This window comes from Phyllostomus hastatus, unplaced genomic scaffold (assembly GCF_019186645.2).
Source record: "Phyllostomus hastatus isolate PE091 unplaced genomic scaffold, TTU_PhHast_1.1 phas_contig_209, whole genome shotgun sequence".
In the NCBI taxonomy this organism is placed as follows: Eukaryota; Metazoa; Chordata; class Mammalia; order Chiroptera; family Phyllostomidae; genus Phyllostomus; species Phyllostomus hastatus.
The window spans coordinates 22,325,896-22,346,817 of NW_025333735.1; the positions used below are offsets into that span (position 1 = coordinate 22,325,896).

Genomic DNA, 20,922 nt, shown 5'->3' on the forward strand with positions numbered 1-20,922 from the left:
AGAAATTAAGTGGTAGACAGAGTAGACATATTCTCTGTTCTCAGTAGCTTATAATCATGTGGTTATAAGTGCTGTGGGGAGAAATAAAGCAAATTAAGAGGAAAAGAAGTTTTGGAGAGTTGGGGAAGGCATTTCTGTGGAGATGATGAATGACTGGCCAGGGAAAATGTGGGAAGAACAATCTGGTAAAAGGAATAGCAACCCTTGTACGTATCCTAAATCAGGAGCATATGTAGTGAGACTGTGTGTACAGAATTCACATGCACACAATAACTGGGAGTGTAAGCAAGAGGAAGAGTGGTAGGAAATCAGGTTACTTCATTTAGGGTTATAGAAACCATGGTTAAGATTTTGAGAAAATCGGTGTTAGAAAATTTGCTTATTTAAAAGGGTGTTTGTTTTTTATTACATGTAGCAAATATATTTTTTGTCTAACTGCTGTGAAAACTTTTAATAAAAAGCACCATTGTCAGGTTTTTCTACTTATATTGAGGATAAAATGGCTATGTATAAAATTAATAACATTGTTCAGTGTTTCTTAAATGTTTGCAGGTATACATATATGTGGTCCAACTGAAATAATATTTTAAAAATGGTTTTGAAATTTATTTGACAGAGAGAAGCCCATCTGGAAGTGCCTTTGGAAGTCAAGAAAATCTGAGGTGGAGAAAGGATATGACTCACTGGCGTCAAAACACTGAGAAGCTTGACAAGTAATATAACCTTCTATTTCATGTTACTGATAAGCTTGGATTTCAGGTGTAAGAGGAACATGATTAATTTTAGTGTTTTTTTTAATATATGTATACATATATGTAAATATATATTATAATGTTAGGCATTCAAATCTTAGAAGACAAGATTGTTTTTATTTCGTTTTTAAATTGAAGATTTTAAAAGGTTTAAAAGGTTTACTGTACCACATTTTTAATGTGGTACAGTAAAGCAAAATGTAACATATTTTAATGTTACCCCATATCCCCCTTGGAAAGTTGCATTCTACAAATATTTTAGACTATATTTTGGGTGTCACACTGAACTAAATATTTCAAGGATTACCAAAAAAATTAGAAAACTAATGTTTGCCCTCTGGGAACTTAAAATATAGTTAAAGAAGGACAGAACATTATAGGTCTTCTGATTCTAGCATGGAGGCAAGCTAGGTACACTGACTGACCCTACTGCAAAAAAACAGTGGAAAATGCACTACCATGAGTCCAGAAGCCTAAAGGACTCCACCGTCAGCGTTAACAGAACTAGAAATAAGCCCTTCTCATTGCCCAGGTGACCGAGGGTAATATTGCTTGGTTTGAAACTTAGCATTGAATCAAGGGGTTAAATTTTTTCCTGACAATTTGTAATTACAAGTTAGCCCTCAAGGGGCTTGGCTGGCCCAGAAATCTTTAGAATGTGGCGACCAACTTACTCAGATTTGCCTAGTACTTCTAATTTTAGCATTGAATGTTTCATGTCACAGGGAACCAACCCCTCAGTCCTGTCCTAAATCAAATCAAGATGATTGGCCACTCTATCTGCAACCATCTTGAGCCCAATCGTTAGAGGACTCTTACAAATAAACTTCCATAAGTATTAGCTCACAGACACTGAGGTCAAGCAACACAGGAAACAATGCCCTATGCAAGCCAGTAGAGAGAAAAACAGCAGAATTGGTACCATGTAGATAAGAGTTTGAAATGATCAGAAATTGTCTTAGTCTCTTTAGGCTGCTATAACAAAATCTCACATGCCAGGTCGCTTATAAACAACAGTAGTTTGGCACCGTTCTGAAAGCTGGAAAGTTCAAGATCATGACACCGGCCTATTTGGTATCTGGAGGCCCTCTTCCAGGTTACGCACTAACCTTGGTATTTCCTTATACGGTGTAAGGGCAAACAAACTCCCTGGGGCCTCTTTTTTAAAGGCACTAATCTCATTCACAAGGCCTCTGCTCTCCTGACCTTCGCCTCACCTCCTAATACCATTACCTTGGGCTTTACAGTTTTCAACATAAGAATTTGGGGTAGACTCAAATATTTAGATGTAACAGATACTGAGTATAATATAATTATGTTTAAATTTTTAAGCTTTGAGTGTTCACTTTTCTTTGTCTATCCAAGTTCATTTCTTTGATTATTTTTCCACATGTGTTGTGGAATTCACAAAGCAGCCAGATACTATACTAAGTGTATATTGCTTTATTTCTGCATTTGTGTAATGAGTTCTTTCTGCTTATCTTGCTGTGTTCTTAAGAAGCCATTTTTTGGTATTTTCCAGATTCTTTTTATTTAAACCATCTTAGTAAGCTTCTTCATAGAAATCTGGCTGAATTTTAAGTTTGAACAGTGTATTATTTTCTTTTTCAATTTAATTCTAACTATGCTATATTTTCTCCTTCAATTTGTAAAATGTAAATCCATGAACTGTTCTCCCTAATGGTAGTAATGAAGATTCAGAGACTGGAACATCTAAGAACTTCAGAAAGTTAGCATTTAGTATGTCCTTGCACTTTCGCTTTGATTTGTGTGTTGTTTTGTCTATGTAGTTTGCATGAATGTGTGTGGCTATTAAAATAAATGTTGGTTTTATCCATAAATCACCTGTAGTTTTTAAATTTTTTATTAAATAATATTTTTATAAATACTGGATATTCAAGTAAATGTCTTGATTGGCATCAAGGTGTTTTGTTTCTAATTACTGTTTCTATCCAGTGTTTCACCGAAGAGGTCATTGTTTCTGCATTAAAAAATTTAAAATTGGGGGGAACTTATAAAACTTTAGGGAAAAAATAGTTTTATCCTGGAACATTTTGAATGTTGCTTTACATGAAGCGGCCCGAAATGCAAACCCACATAGCACCACCTAGTGTTTGTGCCACTCAGACTGACACTTGGTTTCCTGTGTGTGCTGTGTGTCTGAGAGCTGACCAGTTCTGCTCTCAGTGGCACTGTAGGACTGTAATAGGGTGAGAAAATGTGGATCGGCATGGTCAGCAAGATGCAGGGTAAAACAAAGCATTAATATGTATAATATATTTTTCCTTATTCTCTTACAATTTTTCATTCAGGCAAATATTAAAAAATGGTTCTAAGTTTTTTTATTTCTCTGCATCTTTAAATCCTTTTTGAATTTTGGATCTATTGGCTTTTTTAAAGAGGATAAGTAGAATTTCTTACACTGTTTTGTATTAGGTCAAGAGCAGAGATTGAACATGAAGCACTGATTGATGGAAATCTGGCTACTGAAGCAAACCTAATCATTTTGGATACATTAGAGATTGTTGTCCAGGTAAGAACACAAAGAAGAGGAATTTAAAGTATAGATTCGGTAAATTGGGGTTGGAGGAAAAGTATTTATTGAGCCATGTAATTACATTTAAATATCAGTAGTTCCTAAAAGTTTTACCCTTGTTCCTTTTTTTTCTCACTTAAATCCTGCCATTCTGTTTTTCCCTTTTCTCTTATCCAAATCCTGGTAAGCTCCTTTTTTCTAGAAGTCTTCCTAGATTTTATGTTATCATTTTCCTATTTTTAAAAAATTATTGGTTTCTTTATCTATATTCTGTCTCTCTAACCAAATCACAAGTAGATATCTATTTTATTTATCTATTTTTAAACTGCAGACAGTTTCTGTAACAGAATCCAAAGAGAGCATCCTTGGTGGGGTGCTGAAAGTGCTCCTGCACAGCATGGCCTGTAACCAAAGTGCAGTTTATCTACAACACTGTTTCGCTACCCAGAGGGCCCTGGTTTCAAAGGTAGGTAAATTTTGTACCTGTAGCCTTGTCAGACTTTATTAAATTGTCTAAGATCATTTGGCATGTTTATTGGTTAATGTTTATTTAATATTTTAATAAAAACCTAAGATCTTTGATTTCTCTTTGTCTTCTATTGCTTGCCTTTTGGAATTCTTGTTTGGATCACCTTTAGCCAGTTTCTGGCTTACAAAATAGGATTTGATGCAGAGAAGGGCCTGAAATTAATGGCTAATATTAAATTTGGGACTTTTCTTGTTTTCTCTTCCTTTTATTCTGTTTGTTCTTTATTAACTTGATTTATCAAGAATTCAATGTGTAAGTAGTTCAGTCAATTAAAGTTAACTTATCCTGTGGTGGATGGAAAAGAAGGTACATTTGTTTAACTACTTCAGATATTCATTTCCTCTGTTGGTATCCTCCCCAAAATATGTACATTTTAAATCTTAAAGGTAGCTATTTCATGTTAGTTATCTTATAAGATGGAATACAGAGCTGTTGATGAAACTTAACCAGTGAAAATATGTTATATTACTATTTTGTAATAATAAAAACACAATACAGGATTATTTCACATTGGTTACTATACTAAGTATTTCATGTACATTATCTATTATAAGGTCCATATAATCCCATAGATCGTAGATAATATTATTAGGCTCATTTTATGGATGAGAAAACTTGTCCAAGGTCACACTGCTGCTAGCTAGTAAGTGGCATAGTTAGTATTTAAACCCAGTCTTTCTCTCTCTGGTCCACATTATTAACCATTAGTAAATATTTTCCTTTAATCATTCTTTTAATTCTCGGGCTATACTTGTTCAAATCTAGAACAAATCTCTAGTTCAGCCTGTATAAATTTGGTGTTGGTGTTGGTGTTTTTTCACAGTTCCCTGAACTCCTATTTGAAGAAGAGACAGAGCAGTGTGCTGATTTATGCCTCCGGCTTCTCCGACACTGTAGCAGTAGTATCAGTACAATACGGTCACACGCTAGTGCCTCCCTTTACCTGCTGATGAGGCAAAATTTTGAAATAGGGAATGTAAGTATTTTGTCTCTGGATATGTAATGAAATATAAACCCTGCACCTATATATTACATGAATTTGGGGGAAGCATGGAATTATTTTGTGTATTTTGAACCTAATTCAAGACCAAGGGTGTCAAACTCATTTTCACCGGGGGGCCATGGCCAAATGTAATTTCAACTCCTTAAGTGTTAAGGAGTAGTTACATTTATATAGTTTAAAATTATTTCAGCCCATTGAAGGCAACCGCAAGGCTAATGTGACGCCGAGTGAAAATGAGTTCGACATCTCTGTCCTAGATTGTCTATATTTCTCATTCTATGGCTAGCTTATAAATATCCAAATCTCTAATTTTGCTTCCTGTACTAAAAATAACATACATAGTAGTAGAGTTAGAATATAAATGTATGTTGAGCTATTATAAATTTTAATTATTGTCACTAAGTAAAATCAAAGTGATAATAAAGAAATTTAAAGGTTTAAATATCTTGGCTTGATATTTTATGATTTATGCCAGTATTTGAGAAATTCCATGTTTTCATTTAAGTTTTTTATTTGATAATATGTTAATGTGTTGTAATTTTTTTTTAGTTTTTTTTTTAGTCAAATGTTTAATTCGCTTATTTTTACTCATGTAAGTGTTTAAGAATTAAATTTTAGGCTCCACTTATAGGTGAGATCATATAGTATTTGCCTTTCACCACCTGGCTTATTTTACTTAGCATAATGCTCTCCAATTCCATTCATGCTGTTGCATATGGTAGGAACTCCTTCTTTCTTTTTGCTGCATAGTATTCCATTGTGCAAATGTACCATTGTTTTTTGATCCACTCATTTACTGATAGACACTTAGGTTTCTTCCAGCACTTGGTATTGTACATTGTGCTGCCATTAACATTGAAGTGCATAGGTTCTTTTCAATTGGTGTTTCAGGCTTTTTAGGATATAATCCCAGCAGTGGAATTGCTGGGTCAAAAGGCAATTCCATTTTTAGTTTTCTGAGAAAATTCCATACTGTTTTTTATAGTGGCTGCACCAGTCTGCATTCCAACAGTGCACTAGGGTTCCCTTTCCTCGGAGTCCTCGTCAACACTTGTTGTTTGTTGATTTGTTTATGATGGCCTTTCTGACTTGTGTGAAGTGCTATCTTATTTGAGCAAGCAAAATATAACCAGAAACATTGAAATAAAGAACAAACTGACAGTAACCAGAGGGTGGGGGGAGAGGGATATTGGGTGAAAATAGGGGAAGGGTCATCAAAGAACATGTATAAAGGACACATGGACAAAGACAAAGCGGGTAGGTTCGTGGGTAGGAGGAGGGGTGGTGGGGGAGAGGTGAGGGAGGAATGGAGATAGCTGTACATGAACAACAACAAATAAATAATATTAAAAGAAAAATAAATAAATCGAAGGTAAAAAAACAATTAAATTTTAGAATTTTTTTTTGAGCACTGCTTTTGGAATCTCATTAGTTCTGATATGTAGTATTTTTAATGTTCTTGTTTTGTAGCTATTTTGTAATTTCAGTTTGAAATTTTCTTTTTTTTTAAAACTTTGCATTTTTTAAAGATTTTATTTATTTATTTTCAGAGAGGGGAAGGGAGGGAGAAAGAGAGAGAGAGAATCAATGTGTGGTTGCCTCTCACATGACCTGGCCTGCAACCCAGGCATGTGCCCTGACTGGGAATCGAACCTGCAATGCTTTGGTCGCAGCCTGGGCTCAATCCACAGAGCTACGCCAGCCAGGGCTGAAATTTTCTTTTTAACCCAAAGAGTTGATAGGGTTTTTTTGTTTTAAAGTTTTCATGTTAGTTTTATTGCAGTGTGATTGTACAATGTACATCTCTCTTGTACTGTGGATGTGTGTGTTTGTGTGTTCATATATGCAATGTTTTTATAAATGTTGAACAAGCATTTAAAAAGGAGTATTCTTTATTTTTAGAACATTGAGTTAAAGAAACAACTATACCTTATTAATTACATTTTTCTGTTTTTCTATACCCTTGCTTATTTTTTATCCATTTGGTGGAAAGAGAAATGATTGAAAGCCCACACATTGTATATTTCTCCTATAGCTCTTATTTGGTGAATTTATTTTTATAATTATTTCATATGTTGATATTGATAACTATTACATCTTTTTATGAATTATTATTATTCCCTTTAGAATTTAAAAGGGATTGAGCTGGCTTTATTTAAAACTTTCTCTTCTTTTGGCCTAAATTCTACCTTTTATGGTATTAACATGCTACTGCTTTCTTTCTAATTTGAACTTGCTTCAGTTACCTTTGTCATTTTATTTTTACTCTTTTGAATCATTTTATTTTAGGTATGCCTTTCATATACAAGATAGAGTTGAGTTTTGCTATGTAATCCTATCTCTAACTTGAATTAAATATTTTCATACTTGCTATTATAACAGATATGTTCTGGAGTTCCATTGTATTATTTTATTATGCTTCCCCTACTGTCCTTTTGAAAAAATTATTTGTTGTTTTATCTTGCATCATCTGTTTAGTTCACCTTATGTTTTGGGTATAATGTTTATCATATTCAGGAAATTTATATTGCTCTAATAATGATAACCTTTATAATTATGTAATATCTTCAGTCCTCTGTTCCTTTAGATCAAACATTCTTAGTGGGGCCAGTATTGCCACCAAGCAAATAAAAATTGGTTCTTAAGGGATGAAAAGAAAATTTAGCTATCACAATGACTGTGACCTTACAAAGTGCAACACTATCATTAGCATCTCCCTCTTTAGGACAGTTGACCCTTGAACGACGTGGGGGTTGGCACCCATCTCTCCACATTCAAAAACCCATATATAACTTTTAACTTCCCCAAAACTTAACTATTAATAGCCTACTCTTAAGTGGAAGCCTTGCCAATAACATAAACAGTTGATTGACACATGTATGTGTTATATACTGTACTTTTACAATAAAGTAAGCTAGAGAACAGAAAATACTATTAAAACATGCATAAGGAAGGGAAAATACATTTACAGCATCTACTGAAAACAGCCTGTGTATAAGTTCAAACCTATATTGTTCAAGGGTCAACTGTATTTATTTCTCTCATTGGGTTTTATTAGGTGTTACATGAGCACCATTGTCATTAAATTCATAGAAGATAAAGAACAAAATATATGCAGAATTAGAGAATATAGTCAAGAATGTGTACTTGCCCAATGTGATTTGGAGGGACTTCCAATCAGTTGCTGGATCCCACAGTCATATGGCAAGAGGTGGTCTGTATGTGCCTGTCGGCATCCATTGGCTTCTTTACGGATGTTATGTTTGTTCCTTGTTGCTTCTCTGTGTGACTTGAGTTTTGAAAAATAAATGGTTTAACTTTATTATTTAATTCAAAAAAATTATTCAACCCATCATTAATTATGTCAAGTACTGAAAATTATCAATAATATCTGAGTGAATAACAAGCAGCTAAATGCTATTTTGTAATTGTTTACTCAAGAAAGTTCTTGGGAATAATATTTTCCAAGTTCTTGGTTATTCAAAGTTGTCTGTATTTCTAAGACAGCAAGGATGGTTATGAAATTCTTGCCTTAGACTTTGAATGATAAAAAGGGAGAGAAAGATCGGCAAAACTTACCAGATAAAGAACACTTAATTTTAAAAAAGGTACTTGAGTACCATTTTCTTTTGGTATTAAATATTTGTTGTAGAGATATCTAAAGATAGCCTATATTTTCTTCCCATTAAAAGAATTTTTTAACTTTCACCCAAGGGCATGCTCATTTGATTTTTAGAGAGAAGGGAAGGTCAGGAAACATTGATGTGAGTGAGAAATATTGATTGGTTGCTTCTTGTATGCACCTCGACTGGAGACCGAACCTGCAACCTAGCTAGGCATGTGCTGTGACCGGGAGTCAAACTTGGGACTTTTTGGTTTGTGGGACAATGCTTCAATCAACTGAGCCACACTGGCCAGGGTATTTCTTCCCTTTTAAATAATTTTTTCCCTCTCAGCCACTCAAGTGACTTTTTTCCTTCATATTCAAAGTTAAATCCCTTTTCTAGAATATGTCATGATGTTGACTGATTTTTGTTAATTTTCTTAGTCATATGATGTCTACTTTCAATCCATTTATTTCAGAAAGTTTTCTTTAGCTCTGGCTGGTATAGCTCAGTGAATTGAGTGCTGGCCTGTGAACCAAAGGGTTGCTGATTTGATTCCCAGTCAGGGAATATGTGTAGGTTGTAGGCCAGTCCCTGGTGGGGGGTACATGAGAGGCAACTACACATAGATGTTTCTCTCCCTCTCTTTCTCCTTCCTTTTTCTTGAGTACATAATTGAATATTTGTTTTTTTCCAGGGTATGAGGTTTTTCTTCTGGGTACCATTTATACATACATTAGATCTATTTTTGCTTTACTTTTTGCCTATCATTTTCTCCTTCCCTCTTTAGCACTTTCTAAATTTCTTTTCATTTGATTGCTTTTCTCTCTCCTATATCTCTTACATGTTCTTCACAACATCTTTCTTTTACCAATTTTATCCTTTTTGTTTCTATTTATTTTTTAAGTAGTGTCAGCTCACATGTGAGCTCCTATTTTGTCATCACTTTCCGATTCTTGTTATCTTTTCTTGAATTCTTTTATTTCTGCCTTGTTTCCTTCCTAAGGTTAATGCTTCATAAGTTTTTTTATACTGAGGCAAAATATTTCATCAGAGTTTCCATGTATTTTATGACAGCATTTTTAAAAAATAAAAAGCAAAAAAGCTTTATTTTTGTTTGAAGGTTTTTAATTTTAAAGTATTAGTAACCAATTAAAAATTTTAATGGAGTCAAATTAAATATGTCTTTGGTATGAATTTGGACCGAAGGCCATCAGTTTGTAACTTCATGACAGTGTTTTTATGTGTTCTTTATCTGGTGAGTTTCGCTGATCTCTTAACCTTTTTATTATTCAACATAGAATAAATTGGATTGTCTTGACCCCAGGTATTTGTAAGAAATTCCTTCAGGAATTTGTTTCTCATAGGATTTTGATGTTGTACATACATCTTGCCTAACTTCCTGAGTTTCTGACCAATTCATTTCTGTCCACTTCTCCCAGATTTTTAGCTCATTTTCTTTTCAAGACAGATAGTTTTACCACTTCAAAGTGAGTCTCTTATTTAAAAGAAGTTTCTTCCCCCCATTATTTCTGAAATCTGTACTGTAGGATCCCTCACTAATTGCTTTCCCCTCCTTTCCTTCTATTGACTTCCTATTTCAGCTTGTCTTGGCAACCCTTACTCATTTTTCTAAGATGTAAATTATATCAGCTTCCTCATTTTGCTGAAAATAGATTTATGGATATTTTTTCTATTCATCTTTTCTTCTTGTATGAAATTCAGGAGAAGTGGGAAATTACTATCTCACACTATTCTATTTTTATGGGAAGCTAATTCCTCCTTTTTAATCCAGAGCAGAGCAATCCAGTTACTTTATTGATCTTGTTTAGTTTTAAAAATCAAGATCCTAAAATTTGACCACACTCAAAGTTTTCTTGATACATTTAACTGTTATTTTAGGAAAACCTTATGTAATAGGATAAAAAATAGGTAATTTATCATTCTAGTGTGAGGTAGTACCTCTATAAATAGAATAGGTGTTTTAAAACTGGCAGTGATAACAAAGTATTAAATTGTGTACTATGTACTCAGGTAGGCATTGGGCAAACAGATAAAAGGATAGTCCTTTATTTCAGGCACCTTAGCATCTAGTGAGAAAGAAAATGAACAGGTAATGTTCACCTAATAATGGTAATAAGAACCTACTTCAGATGTTTTTGTGAAGATTATATAAATTAATATTAAGTAAAACACAACAGTAACTAACACTGAAGAGATGCTGAATAATGTTTACTGCTGTTAATATAAGGAGAGGTTGGCACAGGGATAACTATGAGCACAGAGGGAAATAGCTTATGCACTCAGGGATGGGTTTTCAGAAGGAGAGATGCTTGAATTGAGGATGAAAAATTGTCTAATTAGATGGATAAGTAGGTGAATAGAGCTTTGTACATGATTAGAAAGGCATGGAGACAAAGAAGAAAATGGAGAAAAAAGATACTTTTTTTAGCATTCTTGATGGTTATGGTTGGAATAGAGAGTATTGTAAGAGATGAAGTTGTAATTGAAAAGGCCTGGACTAAGCCATCATGGGGAAGATACATGTTTTCTTTATTACTGTACTTTTGGTCCCACCATATAGTTTGACACATTTGCTGAATTGATACTTGAATTTTTTCCTCAGAGTTATACTCAGCCATTGGAATATTTTGAGGAGAGATGTGTTTAGATTTGCATTTTATAAATTTTTTTCTCTTGCTATACGCTTCCATATAGACTTGGGGAATAAGAGAAAAAGGCAGAAAGATCAGTTAGGAAATTCTTACAGTACTGTATTTTGCTGTATATAATGCACACTTTTTTGCCCAAATTTTTGTGGCAAAAATAAGGATGTGCATTATAGATGGGTAGTACTAATTCTGTATTTGTGTAGATGTTTTTAGTTCTTTTATTTATGCTTATGCACTAAAAGTATAACTCTAGAAAGCAATAACAATATCCGTAGCTCAAAAATAAAAGCTAAAATCCCTTATAATACAAAAAATAAGTATCTAAATATAAGTAAATAAATAATTGAATTAGAAAATTAAAACTAAAGATTTTTTTCCCCTGAAAGTTTGGGCCAAAAACATGGGTGCACATTATACACAGCAAAATATACTAATTCAAGTAAGAAATGGAAAGGGTGTAAACTAAAGCAGTGGCAATGGGAATGGAGAAAGGACAGAATAAAACAGAGGAGGGGATAGTGTGAATGGGATGTATAGTATGCATGATGAGGGGAGAATGATTCCTAGACTTTTGGCCTGAGTGACTACAAGAATAATAGCACCATTCACTTAATTTTTTAACATTTCAACATGTGTATCTCACTACTTTTTAAAAAATATTTTGCTAAGAGTAGTATTTTTATTAACTAACCTTTTTAGCAAGTAAAAAAATTACTCATTTCTTTAAACTTTCCTGTGTTAAATTATAATCTAACAATTCCGTTACAGAACTTTGCCAGGGTTAAAATGCAAGTAACCATGTCGCTATCCTCCTTGGTGGGCACATCTCAGAATTTTAATGAAGAATTCTTAAGACGTTCTCTGAAGACTATATTGACATATGCTGAGGAAGATCTGGAATTGAGGGAAACAACATTTCCTGATCAGGTTAGAAATGCCACTTTTTCAAAAATTAATTGAAATAGGATTGTAAAAATAGGCACTTTTCTAAGTTGATAAATGAAACTTTGTTTTTTACTGGAGGAACCTATATTTTTCTTTCAATTCACATATCATATGCCATAGACGGGACTGAATTTTCTTTTGTTTCAATAAGTTACTCTTTCTTCTTGGATTGGTTAATAAAAAGTGTTTAATTCTCTGTGTTTGTAACAAAAAAGAATAATAGACTTAGGCAGTGTGGACCAAAAAAAGCTTTGTGATAAAAAACATTCCCACTTATTATTGAAATAGTAATTTGATTTAAAAACTAAAGTTTCTACAAACTACCTTTTGGGAAAATCAGAAACATAGGAGAGAATTTTCTTCTGTGTTCTTTTCTTGTATCTACACTATGCCTATATATTATTTCTACTTATAGTTCTACCTGTTTCAGGTGAGAGAACCGAAAAAAAAAAACGGTCTGATGAGGAGTTTGTATAAAGTTTTGTATCCCTAACCCACTGTACCCTGGCATTCCCATACTCTTAACTGTATCAATATCATATTATTTGCTTTGAAATTTTAAAATGTTTATCTGAAATATATTCCAAACTAATTTAGTAATTGTGAATGAATGGCAGTTGAAGAATGTTTTTCATATAATTCTCTGCCACAGGTCCAAGATTTGGTTTTCAATCTCCATATGATCCTCTCTGACACTGTCAAAATGAAGGAACACCAGGAGGATCCTGAAATGCTAATTGATCTAATGTACAGGTAGTATCTGATTCACTTATACCTTATATAATGGGCTTAAATCAGTAAGACACAGGAAACATTAGATTAAAAAAATACACAAATATTGTCATTTTTTAATGATAGATTGAAAAGTCATAATGTACTTTTTCCAGGCTGCTTTTTCAGATCCCTTATGTGACTTCTCCTTTTAAGCACCATGCATAGTTGTTCAATATATTTATGGATTATCAAAAACAAGAGAGTTTTTTAAAATAATTATAACACATCAAACACTTTGGCATCCTGTGCCCTAGACTTCCTAGGAAGGCCGAAGAACCGTATTTTAAATGTAAAAAGTCAGTCCTTTAGGAAGAAAATATCATGTATTAATGTTTACAGTAATATTAACTTTCCTGACTTTAAATAATGTTTATTCCTATAGAATAATATTTCTCAGGGCACATTTTGAGAATTTTATAATTCCTGTTATATGTTGAAAGATGTAGTAAAACTTGAGACTTTTTTTGACACATGACCCTCTCTTTTCAGAGTTCTAGAGTTCTTTAAAGGCACAAATAAAGCAAATATTTTTTTAAACAAAGGTGATGCAATGAAACTTTTATAATTTTTTTAATATAAAACTTTATTGTTTCCATAATGAACTCATAATTTTTTTAGATTTTACTTATTTATTTTTAGAGAAAGGGAAAGGGAGGGAGAGAAACATTGATGTGTGAGAGAAACATCGATCAGCTACCTCGTGCATGCCCCCTAATGGGGACCTGGCCTGCAATCCAGTCATGTGCCCTGACCAGGAATCAAACCAGTGAGTGGCCTTTCGGTTCACAGGCCAGCACTCAATCTATTGAGCTACACTATCCAGAGCTGGACACACAAATTTTCATAGTTTTCCCTTACTGATCGTTTTCTTTAAAGATCATATTTTAATATGGCATGTTCTTTTTTTGGTGCCCTACTCCAAAAAAAAAATGCTATTACCCATTCCATTGGCCCACAGCTATTTTCTCTAAGCATACACAAAGACTTTTCCATACCACTGAAAAACTTGTCTTAATAGGTTGTGTTAGATAACAGAAACCTCTGTAGGTAAACACTGAACAAGCAATCTAAACTCCCTTCAGCTTCAGAAGCAAATACTAATTGGGAAGAATTTTCTGTTCTAATTAGAATTGCCAAGGGCTACCAGACCTCCCCAGATCTGCGACTGACCTGGTTGCAGAACATGGCTGGCAAACACTCTGAACGCAGCAATCACGCCGAAGCTGCACAGTGCCTGGTCCACTCAGCAGCACTTGTTGCTGAATATTTGAGCATGCTAGAGGACCGCAAATATCTTCCTGTGGGGTGTGTAACATTTCAGGTAGGAATCTGCCTAATTTACATTAAATCAAGGTATGTCCATTTTTGGTTTTGACTTTCCTCACTGGTGTCTAGACTAACTCACTTTCTAAGGAAAGCATAAAGATGGAAAGTGTGTTCATGAGATGAATTAACATTTCACTGTCACTAATATATTTTTAAAGAGTACTTGCTGTTAATTCTCTTTCCACGTGTCCTTACCTCTGAATGATCAGTGCTGTGTATTTTTATTCTCTTTGCCTATACTGCTATGTACTTCATGGCATCTATGGAATACACTCAAAATACTGAGAATCAGAATTATGTAGAAACACTTAATTGGTTTTTACTTAACATACCAGATAAACCAACGGCCTGCATTCCTTATATAAAATATACTAATACCATGTGTTGGGTGATAGTTTACTCTCTAGTAAACTATTTAGTAGACACATACCTCTGACTCACTAGTTGAGTTCCTTATTTACCAAGAGTCAGTTAGGAGTTGCTTTTCTTAAAAACCTGTTAATGCCAGGTTCGGAAAATTTCAAGTTTTATATTAAATATTATGTCCTCTGATGAAATCTGAATGCAAAAAGAAAGTGAGTTATTGTTTCTCTGAAAACTAAGTTGAATGATTTGCAAAGACTTGATAAAAGTGAATCTCAAAAAAAACCTGTTGTTAATTTTAGACCAAATATAAAAGATTGCAGGAAAAGCTCCCTGAAATCCAGGATAATTTGATAATCTTTTGAAATTTAAATTTTTACTCTAAAGAAACCAAAGCTGAATATATTAAGTGGTGGTTGTATTATGGATATTTAGTCAAGAGAAATTACACGGAACTCTGATCTGGAAGCCCATACATAAAGACCTTAGACCTACTTTAAAAAATTTGACAAATAAGTATATATCTACTGTAAATGTTTAAGCTAAAATAAAATATTTACGGTACATATGTATCACTTCTTTTTTAGAAGTAATGGCTGATCCCAATCATACTGGGAGTAAAGGGGCTATTATTATATTGAGTCTTTTGATTAACTCAGTGTATGTTGGGCAAGTCAGAGAAACCATTTTTTGTACCTTAATTTCCCTTATAGGGAGTTTTGACAAGATCAATTAAATACTTTTTAAGTCTCCTTAGATGTCCTATGCCAAGTTACTATTTTCCTTAGCCCATGATTTTTAAAAGTTTTCTTTCTCATAACTTTTTATTGATGGAAAAGTCATCTAGCGGTGGTGTTTCATTTGATTATCACCTTCAAAATACAGAAGGTTTTGGGAGATTTGTCTTTTATCTGTGTATTGACTACCCCTTTTTTAACCTAGGCTGATAACTATATTTTATCTTCAATTACTTTTTCATACACATCTTTCATGCTAAGAAATTAATTACATTTCAAAACTTTTTTTCAATGTTTTTCTCCCTAGAATATTTCATCTAACGTTTTAGAAGAGTCTGCAGTCTCAGATGATGTGGTATCTCCAGATGAAGAAGGTATTTGCTCTGGAAAGTACTTTACTGAGTCAGGACTTGTGGGATTACTGGAACAAGCAGCTGCTTCTTTTTCTATGGTAGATAACTCTTGTTCATTCTCTTTCCCCAGTTACGTATCTCTGAATTATTAGTGATGTGGATATTTATTCTCTCTGCCTATGATCTTGCTTTTCCTTTACAACAGTTTTCTCTAAGTACCTTCAGAAATATGTATGAATAGACGTGTAGCACTCAAGCTGCCTCACATCTCCACCCTGCTGGTGGCATGCAGCTCATGGGACCTCAGCATCCTGAGTTTGCTTCTGGAGTTGGCAGGGTTCCTGGTGTTTCTGGAATACCAGTGTTACTACAAGTACCCACTGCTGACCTATCTGGAGTACCCCATTCTCACTGCACAAGTATATGTGCACTTGAAACTGGTTTTGTCTTTTCCCAGTCTGACAAGTTCTAGCAGAGCTGCCCCCAGTTCCGCACTCGGCTTCTAGGTGGAACCCCATGGGCGTGGGGTGCAGGCTTATGGAGCTGCCAGCCCAGCCACTTCCTTAACACTTGGTAAGATCTGTAATGTCTTGGTTCCCTGCAGAAGTAAATCATAGACCTGGCTGTGAATTTGTCTACATTCATCATTGTCACCAGTAAGTTTGCTCAGCTGCAGCACCTGTGGAAGAACTGGGACTCAGGGTCAGTGAGTGCCCTGACCTGGAGCCTTGTTTCCTACATGTGTGCCAGAAATTTTGGGAACTTGGAACTGCAGAGACCATATATTACATTTCAATCTGTTTTGCACATACTCTGCTTATCACGTTCTTAAATATTTGTTGAATTTCTGGTTAAGATGGAGGCGTAGGTAACCACAGCACACCTCCTTGCACAACTGCAGCAAAAATTCTAACTAAACTACAAAAACAACTATCATCCAGAATCATCAGAAAATTGAGCTGTAAGTCCAACACCAAGGAATTAAAGAAGTCACATTGATCCAGATGCGTAGGAGGGTCAAAGAGATGGAGATGCAAAACGGGCAGTCCCACACCCATGTGTGGTAGATATAATAAGGAGGGATAGCTCGGAAGCAAGGGATCCCAGCCTACACCAGACCACCCAGCCCAGGATTCCAGTTACAGGAAGATAAGTCTCCATAACTTCTGGCTGTGAAAACCAGTGAGAGTTGGGGCAGTGGAAAAACTGCAGAATTCTTGGGAGTCTCCCCTTAAGGGGCTTGCAACGGATTTAGGACTTACACAGACTCACTCCCTCTGGGCTCTGTTACCAGGCCAGCAGCTGGAAGGGCACCTGTGGCATACAGGGAGAAACTGAAGTGTCTGGCATCAGGGCAAGTGCCAAGGGACAGCTTCCTGCCAGACAAAACTCCAGAGGCCAGACAGTGGCCATTGTCCCTTTTCTGAGCCATGCATCACACAGCCAAAGAGTAGTGACACCATATCCGAGACTCTATCAATCTGGTTCACACAGGTTGCCCCATCCTTGTGATAACCTAAAGCTCCACCCCATCCAACTTATGGGTGTGCTTTTCTTCAATAGGCCACGCTACTAAGACAGGAAGTTAAAGTAGCTCTACCTGTATATAGAAACACACACAGAGAGGCTGTCAAAATGAGGAGACAAAGAAATATAGCTCAAATAAAAGAACAGAACAAAACTCCAGAAGAACAATGAAACAAATGGAAATAAACAATCTATTGGATGCAGAGTTCAAAACACTGGTTATGAGGATGCTCGAGGAAGTCATTGAGTACTTCAACAGCATAAAAAAGACCCAGGCAGAAATGAAGGTTACACTAAGTGAAATAAAGAAAAATTTACAGGGAATTAACAGTGGAGTGGATGAAGCCAAGAATCATATCAATGATTTGGAACATAAGGAAGGAAAAAGCAAGCAATCAGAACAATAGGAAGAAGGAATCCCCCCAAAAATGAGGCTAAAGTAAGGAATGTCTGGGACAACTTCAAATGTACCAACATTTGAATCATAGGGGTGCTGGAAGGAGAACAGAAACAGCAAGAAATGGAAAATGTATTTGAAAAAATGATGAAAGAAAACTTCCCTAATTTGGTGAAGGAAATAGACAGATGAGTCCAGGAAGCACAGAGAGTCCTAAATAAGATGGACACAAAGAGGCCCATGCCAAGACACATCATAATTAAAATGCCAAAGGTTAAAAATAAAGAGAGAATCTTAAAAGCAGCAAGAGAACAGCAGATAGTTACCTATAAAGGAGTCCACATAAGACTGTCAGTTGATTTCTCAAAAGAAACTTTGCAGGCTACAAGGGACTGGAAAGAAATATTCAATGATGAAGAGCAAGAATGTACAACCTAGATTACTCTGTCCAGCAAAGCTATCATTTAGAATTGAAGTACAGATAACATGCTTCCCAGACAAGGTAAAGCTAAAGGAGTTCATCATCACCAAGCCATTTTTATAGGGAATGTTAAAGGGACTTAAGAAAAAGATCAAAACTATATAAATATACATATGTGTGTATGTATGTTAAATGTACACACATTCAAACTTACATGTATATCCATCCATCTAGAGGAGACAATATATTGTGCAAAAATTTTTTATTAAGCTTTAATAAAATTAAAAATTAATATTATTTGTTTTTATGTGCTTTTGGAAAAGCCTTAGTGGTATTGCTTTAGCAGCAATATTGTAGACTTATAAATTGTAAGTATTTACTTTCTTAGTGGTATAAAAGAAAGCAATATCTTTTCTTATAGGCTGGCATGTATGAGGCAGTTAACGAGGTGTACAAAGTACTTATTCCTATTCATGAAGCTAATCGGGACGCAAAGAAATTATCCACAATTCATGGTAAACTTCAGGAAGCATTCAGCAAAATTGTTCATCAGGTAATGATTGCAATTTCTAGCTTCAGTGTAAATGGAGAAAACTGTCTAGAAGCATTAGTGTGATGCATTGTATTGATGTCAAACTAGATCCCATCGAATGACCGTTTTAATCAGGTTACAAATGAACAGTGTCAAAATGATGGTTCAGGACCAAAGCAAGGTTTATTAACAGAAAAATGAATTTACATAAAGTAGATAAAAATCATCATGAACTTTACACATAGCTTTTCTTTTTCTACTTTTTGGAATTCATAGTAGTTGCCAAATTTTTTTAAATTGTGAGTTATTTTCTGTTTCACACTGAGTTATAATTATGAATCTGATTTTTAAGTTGATTTCTATTCCTTTGCTGCCAAAAAGTTTTTTATATTTAAGTTTATTTTTTATTAAATGATGTGAAAGTTTAATAAACCCCTAGTATTTTGTGATTTCAACTGAACTGTTTTTCTTAGATGTTTCCATTCAGTCATCCTTTGATATATTTCTAATATGAATATAATGAATAAAATGGTTGTCTTATGTTTATTCAATTATAATAGTATGATTTCAGTTTATGGAATCCTCATATTACCACAAAAATTAAAATCAAAATAAACTTGGTTTAAAAATGAATTAGATTATTAGTAGTCGATGTCCCTGAAACTAAATCCTTGGCTCCATTTAAATAGTCTGAAGCATCCTGTTGAGCCTTCTCCTCCTCCATGTCACTGCTCCTTCCCTGTACCGCCTGTGCTGTTATCTGTTACTGGGGTATCTAAGAGGAAGTGGAATATCAAATATCCGCTTTTGTATTCAGTACTAGTCCTACTTTATCATCTCTCAGCCTGACCTCCACTTTCTTGCCATGGACTAGGCTGTTCTAGATGAATTGATACAATCTGAAAACTTTAAGTCTTAAAATAGGGCTGCTATACTGTTATGCCAGAATTTTACTGTCATCTGTTAAAATATTGAAATTCCAGAAGAATTACTAGGATTCATAATCATAACAGGTGGGTCTTTTTTACAAGCAGTTATATGCATACTGTCAAAGCGTCTAGAGCTGTAAACTGCAAATTATACAGGTCAGGTCTGGAACATCTAGAGCAAGTAGATTCCAAGAAATTTTCATGTATTTGTACCCCAGGTATTTAAGCAAAATTGCAATTTCTATTCCAACTTACCCTGGGTAGTTCAGTGAAGTATAGCTGAGTTTAGTTAGAGTTGTAATTTAGATGCAAATAAGGAACAAGCAATTGGTTTTCTTTCCCCAAAAAATGTGTACTTTCAGTTTGAAATTTCATTTTTAAAAGGTGAAATTTAGTTATTAGGTTTTGAAAAACAATTTATAAAATTGTCAGAGCTCTTAAAAGGGGAAGAATATGGTCTTTAAAAATATCCTAGTGTTTTCTATTTATGGAGAAGAATTTATCGTATATGGTATCTTTACACTACTGAACTTCCTTTGGCCTTTTTTTGTTCTTTTTAAACAGTTTTTTTTTTATGACCTGCCCTTTTTTACTTTTTATTATACAGAGTACTGGCTGGGAGGTAGGTAATGTTTTAGTTAGTTAAAGACACTAATAGATTGATTGACTTGATCAGATTTCTCATGCCGATGCTTTGCCCACATGTGCTAGCTGTGGGCATTCTGTTGCTATCTGCTATCAACTGAATTCATTAACCAAAGAAATTTTGTTAAAATAATGTATGGGTTTTTTTTTTAATTTATTATTAAGAGGTGTAGGTAGTGCATGGAAATCCATGTTACACTAATGAGATTCTTTGGTAAATGAGCCACTTGTCATCACGTTAGTTCATTTTTATCCTTTGAAGCATTTTCTTTCATCAACATTTACACACAGATTTCTTTTTTTAACCGTGTTGTTTCACCTCATTTTACAGAGGTCGATTTATATGTTATTGCTCAGAGGTGTAAATAGAAAAATACTGTATTCATCTGCTCTAAGATGCCATCAACTGTAAGACATACCTTTATTTTGTATGCCTTTAGTAAAAAAACCAGAAACCTCTGTATTAAACCACAACATCCTATCAGTTGAAAGGTGAATGCCAACTACAGAGACATTAAAATGTGGGCCAAAAAATGTGCATCTTAGAATTGATGAAAGAGTCACTTTAAGCTCTGTTGAGGAAATAAATTCACTTTTGTCATTTAAATTTTGTTGGAGGGAGGAATAAAGAGATTGAGAGAACTTAAAATTTAATTTGACCACATATTCTGACAGCGTTTGATGATAATGTTTAATGAAAACTATGTGTGCTTCCTTTTGTGTTGTAACTGATTAGGCTCATGAAAAGTTATATATAAATAAAATCTTACCTGAAAAATTCCAGGAAGAAATTGATTGCCATTGTTTTAATTTTTTTCTGTAAAGGAAAGAATTCTATAAAATGCATTTTAATTTATTTTGATGAGGTAAAGCAAG

At 34.3% G+C, this 20,922-nt stretch overlaps 1 protein-coding gene across 4 annotated transcripts in view; it reads left to right on the forward strand.

Moving 5' to 3' along the window:
- The window catches only part of DOCK7 (dedicator of cytokinesis 7), a 206,915-nt gene that overhangs the window by 170,478 nt on the left and 15,515 nt on the right, over nucleotides 1-20,922 (forward strand). For 2 of the 4 annotated variants that reach the window (XM_045835467.1, XM_045835469.1), the window contains 10 exons: nucleotides 617-713; nucleotides 3,189-3,285; nucleotides 3,620-3,754; nucleotides 4,641-4,793; nucleotides 11,866-12,024; nucleotides 12,695-12,795; nucleotides 13,945-14,137; nucleotides 15,550-15,693; nucleotides 18,362-18,493; nucleotides 20,009-20,023. In XM_045835467.1, coding sequence (XP_045691423.1) covers nucleotides 617-713; nucleotides 3,189-3,285; nucleotides 3,620-3,754; nucleotides 4,641-4,793; nucleotides 11,866-12,024; nucleotides 12,695-12,795; nucleotides 13,945-14,137; nucleotides 15,550-15,693; nucleotides 18,362-18,493; nucleotides 20,009-20,023 — 1,226 coding nt within the window. The remainder of the gene's footprint in view (nucleotides 1-616; nucleotides 714-3,188; nucleotides 3,286-3,619; nucleotides 3,755-4,640; nucleotides 4,794-11,865; nucleotides 12,025-12,694; nucleotides 12,796-13,944; nucleotides 14,138-15,549; nucleotides 15,694-18,361; nucleotides 18,494-20,008; nucleotides 20,024-20,922) is intronic. The other 2 variants (XM_045835468.1, XM_045835470.1) reach the window with 1 other exon arrangement.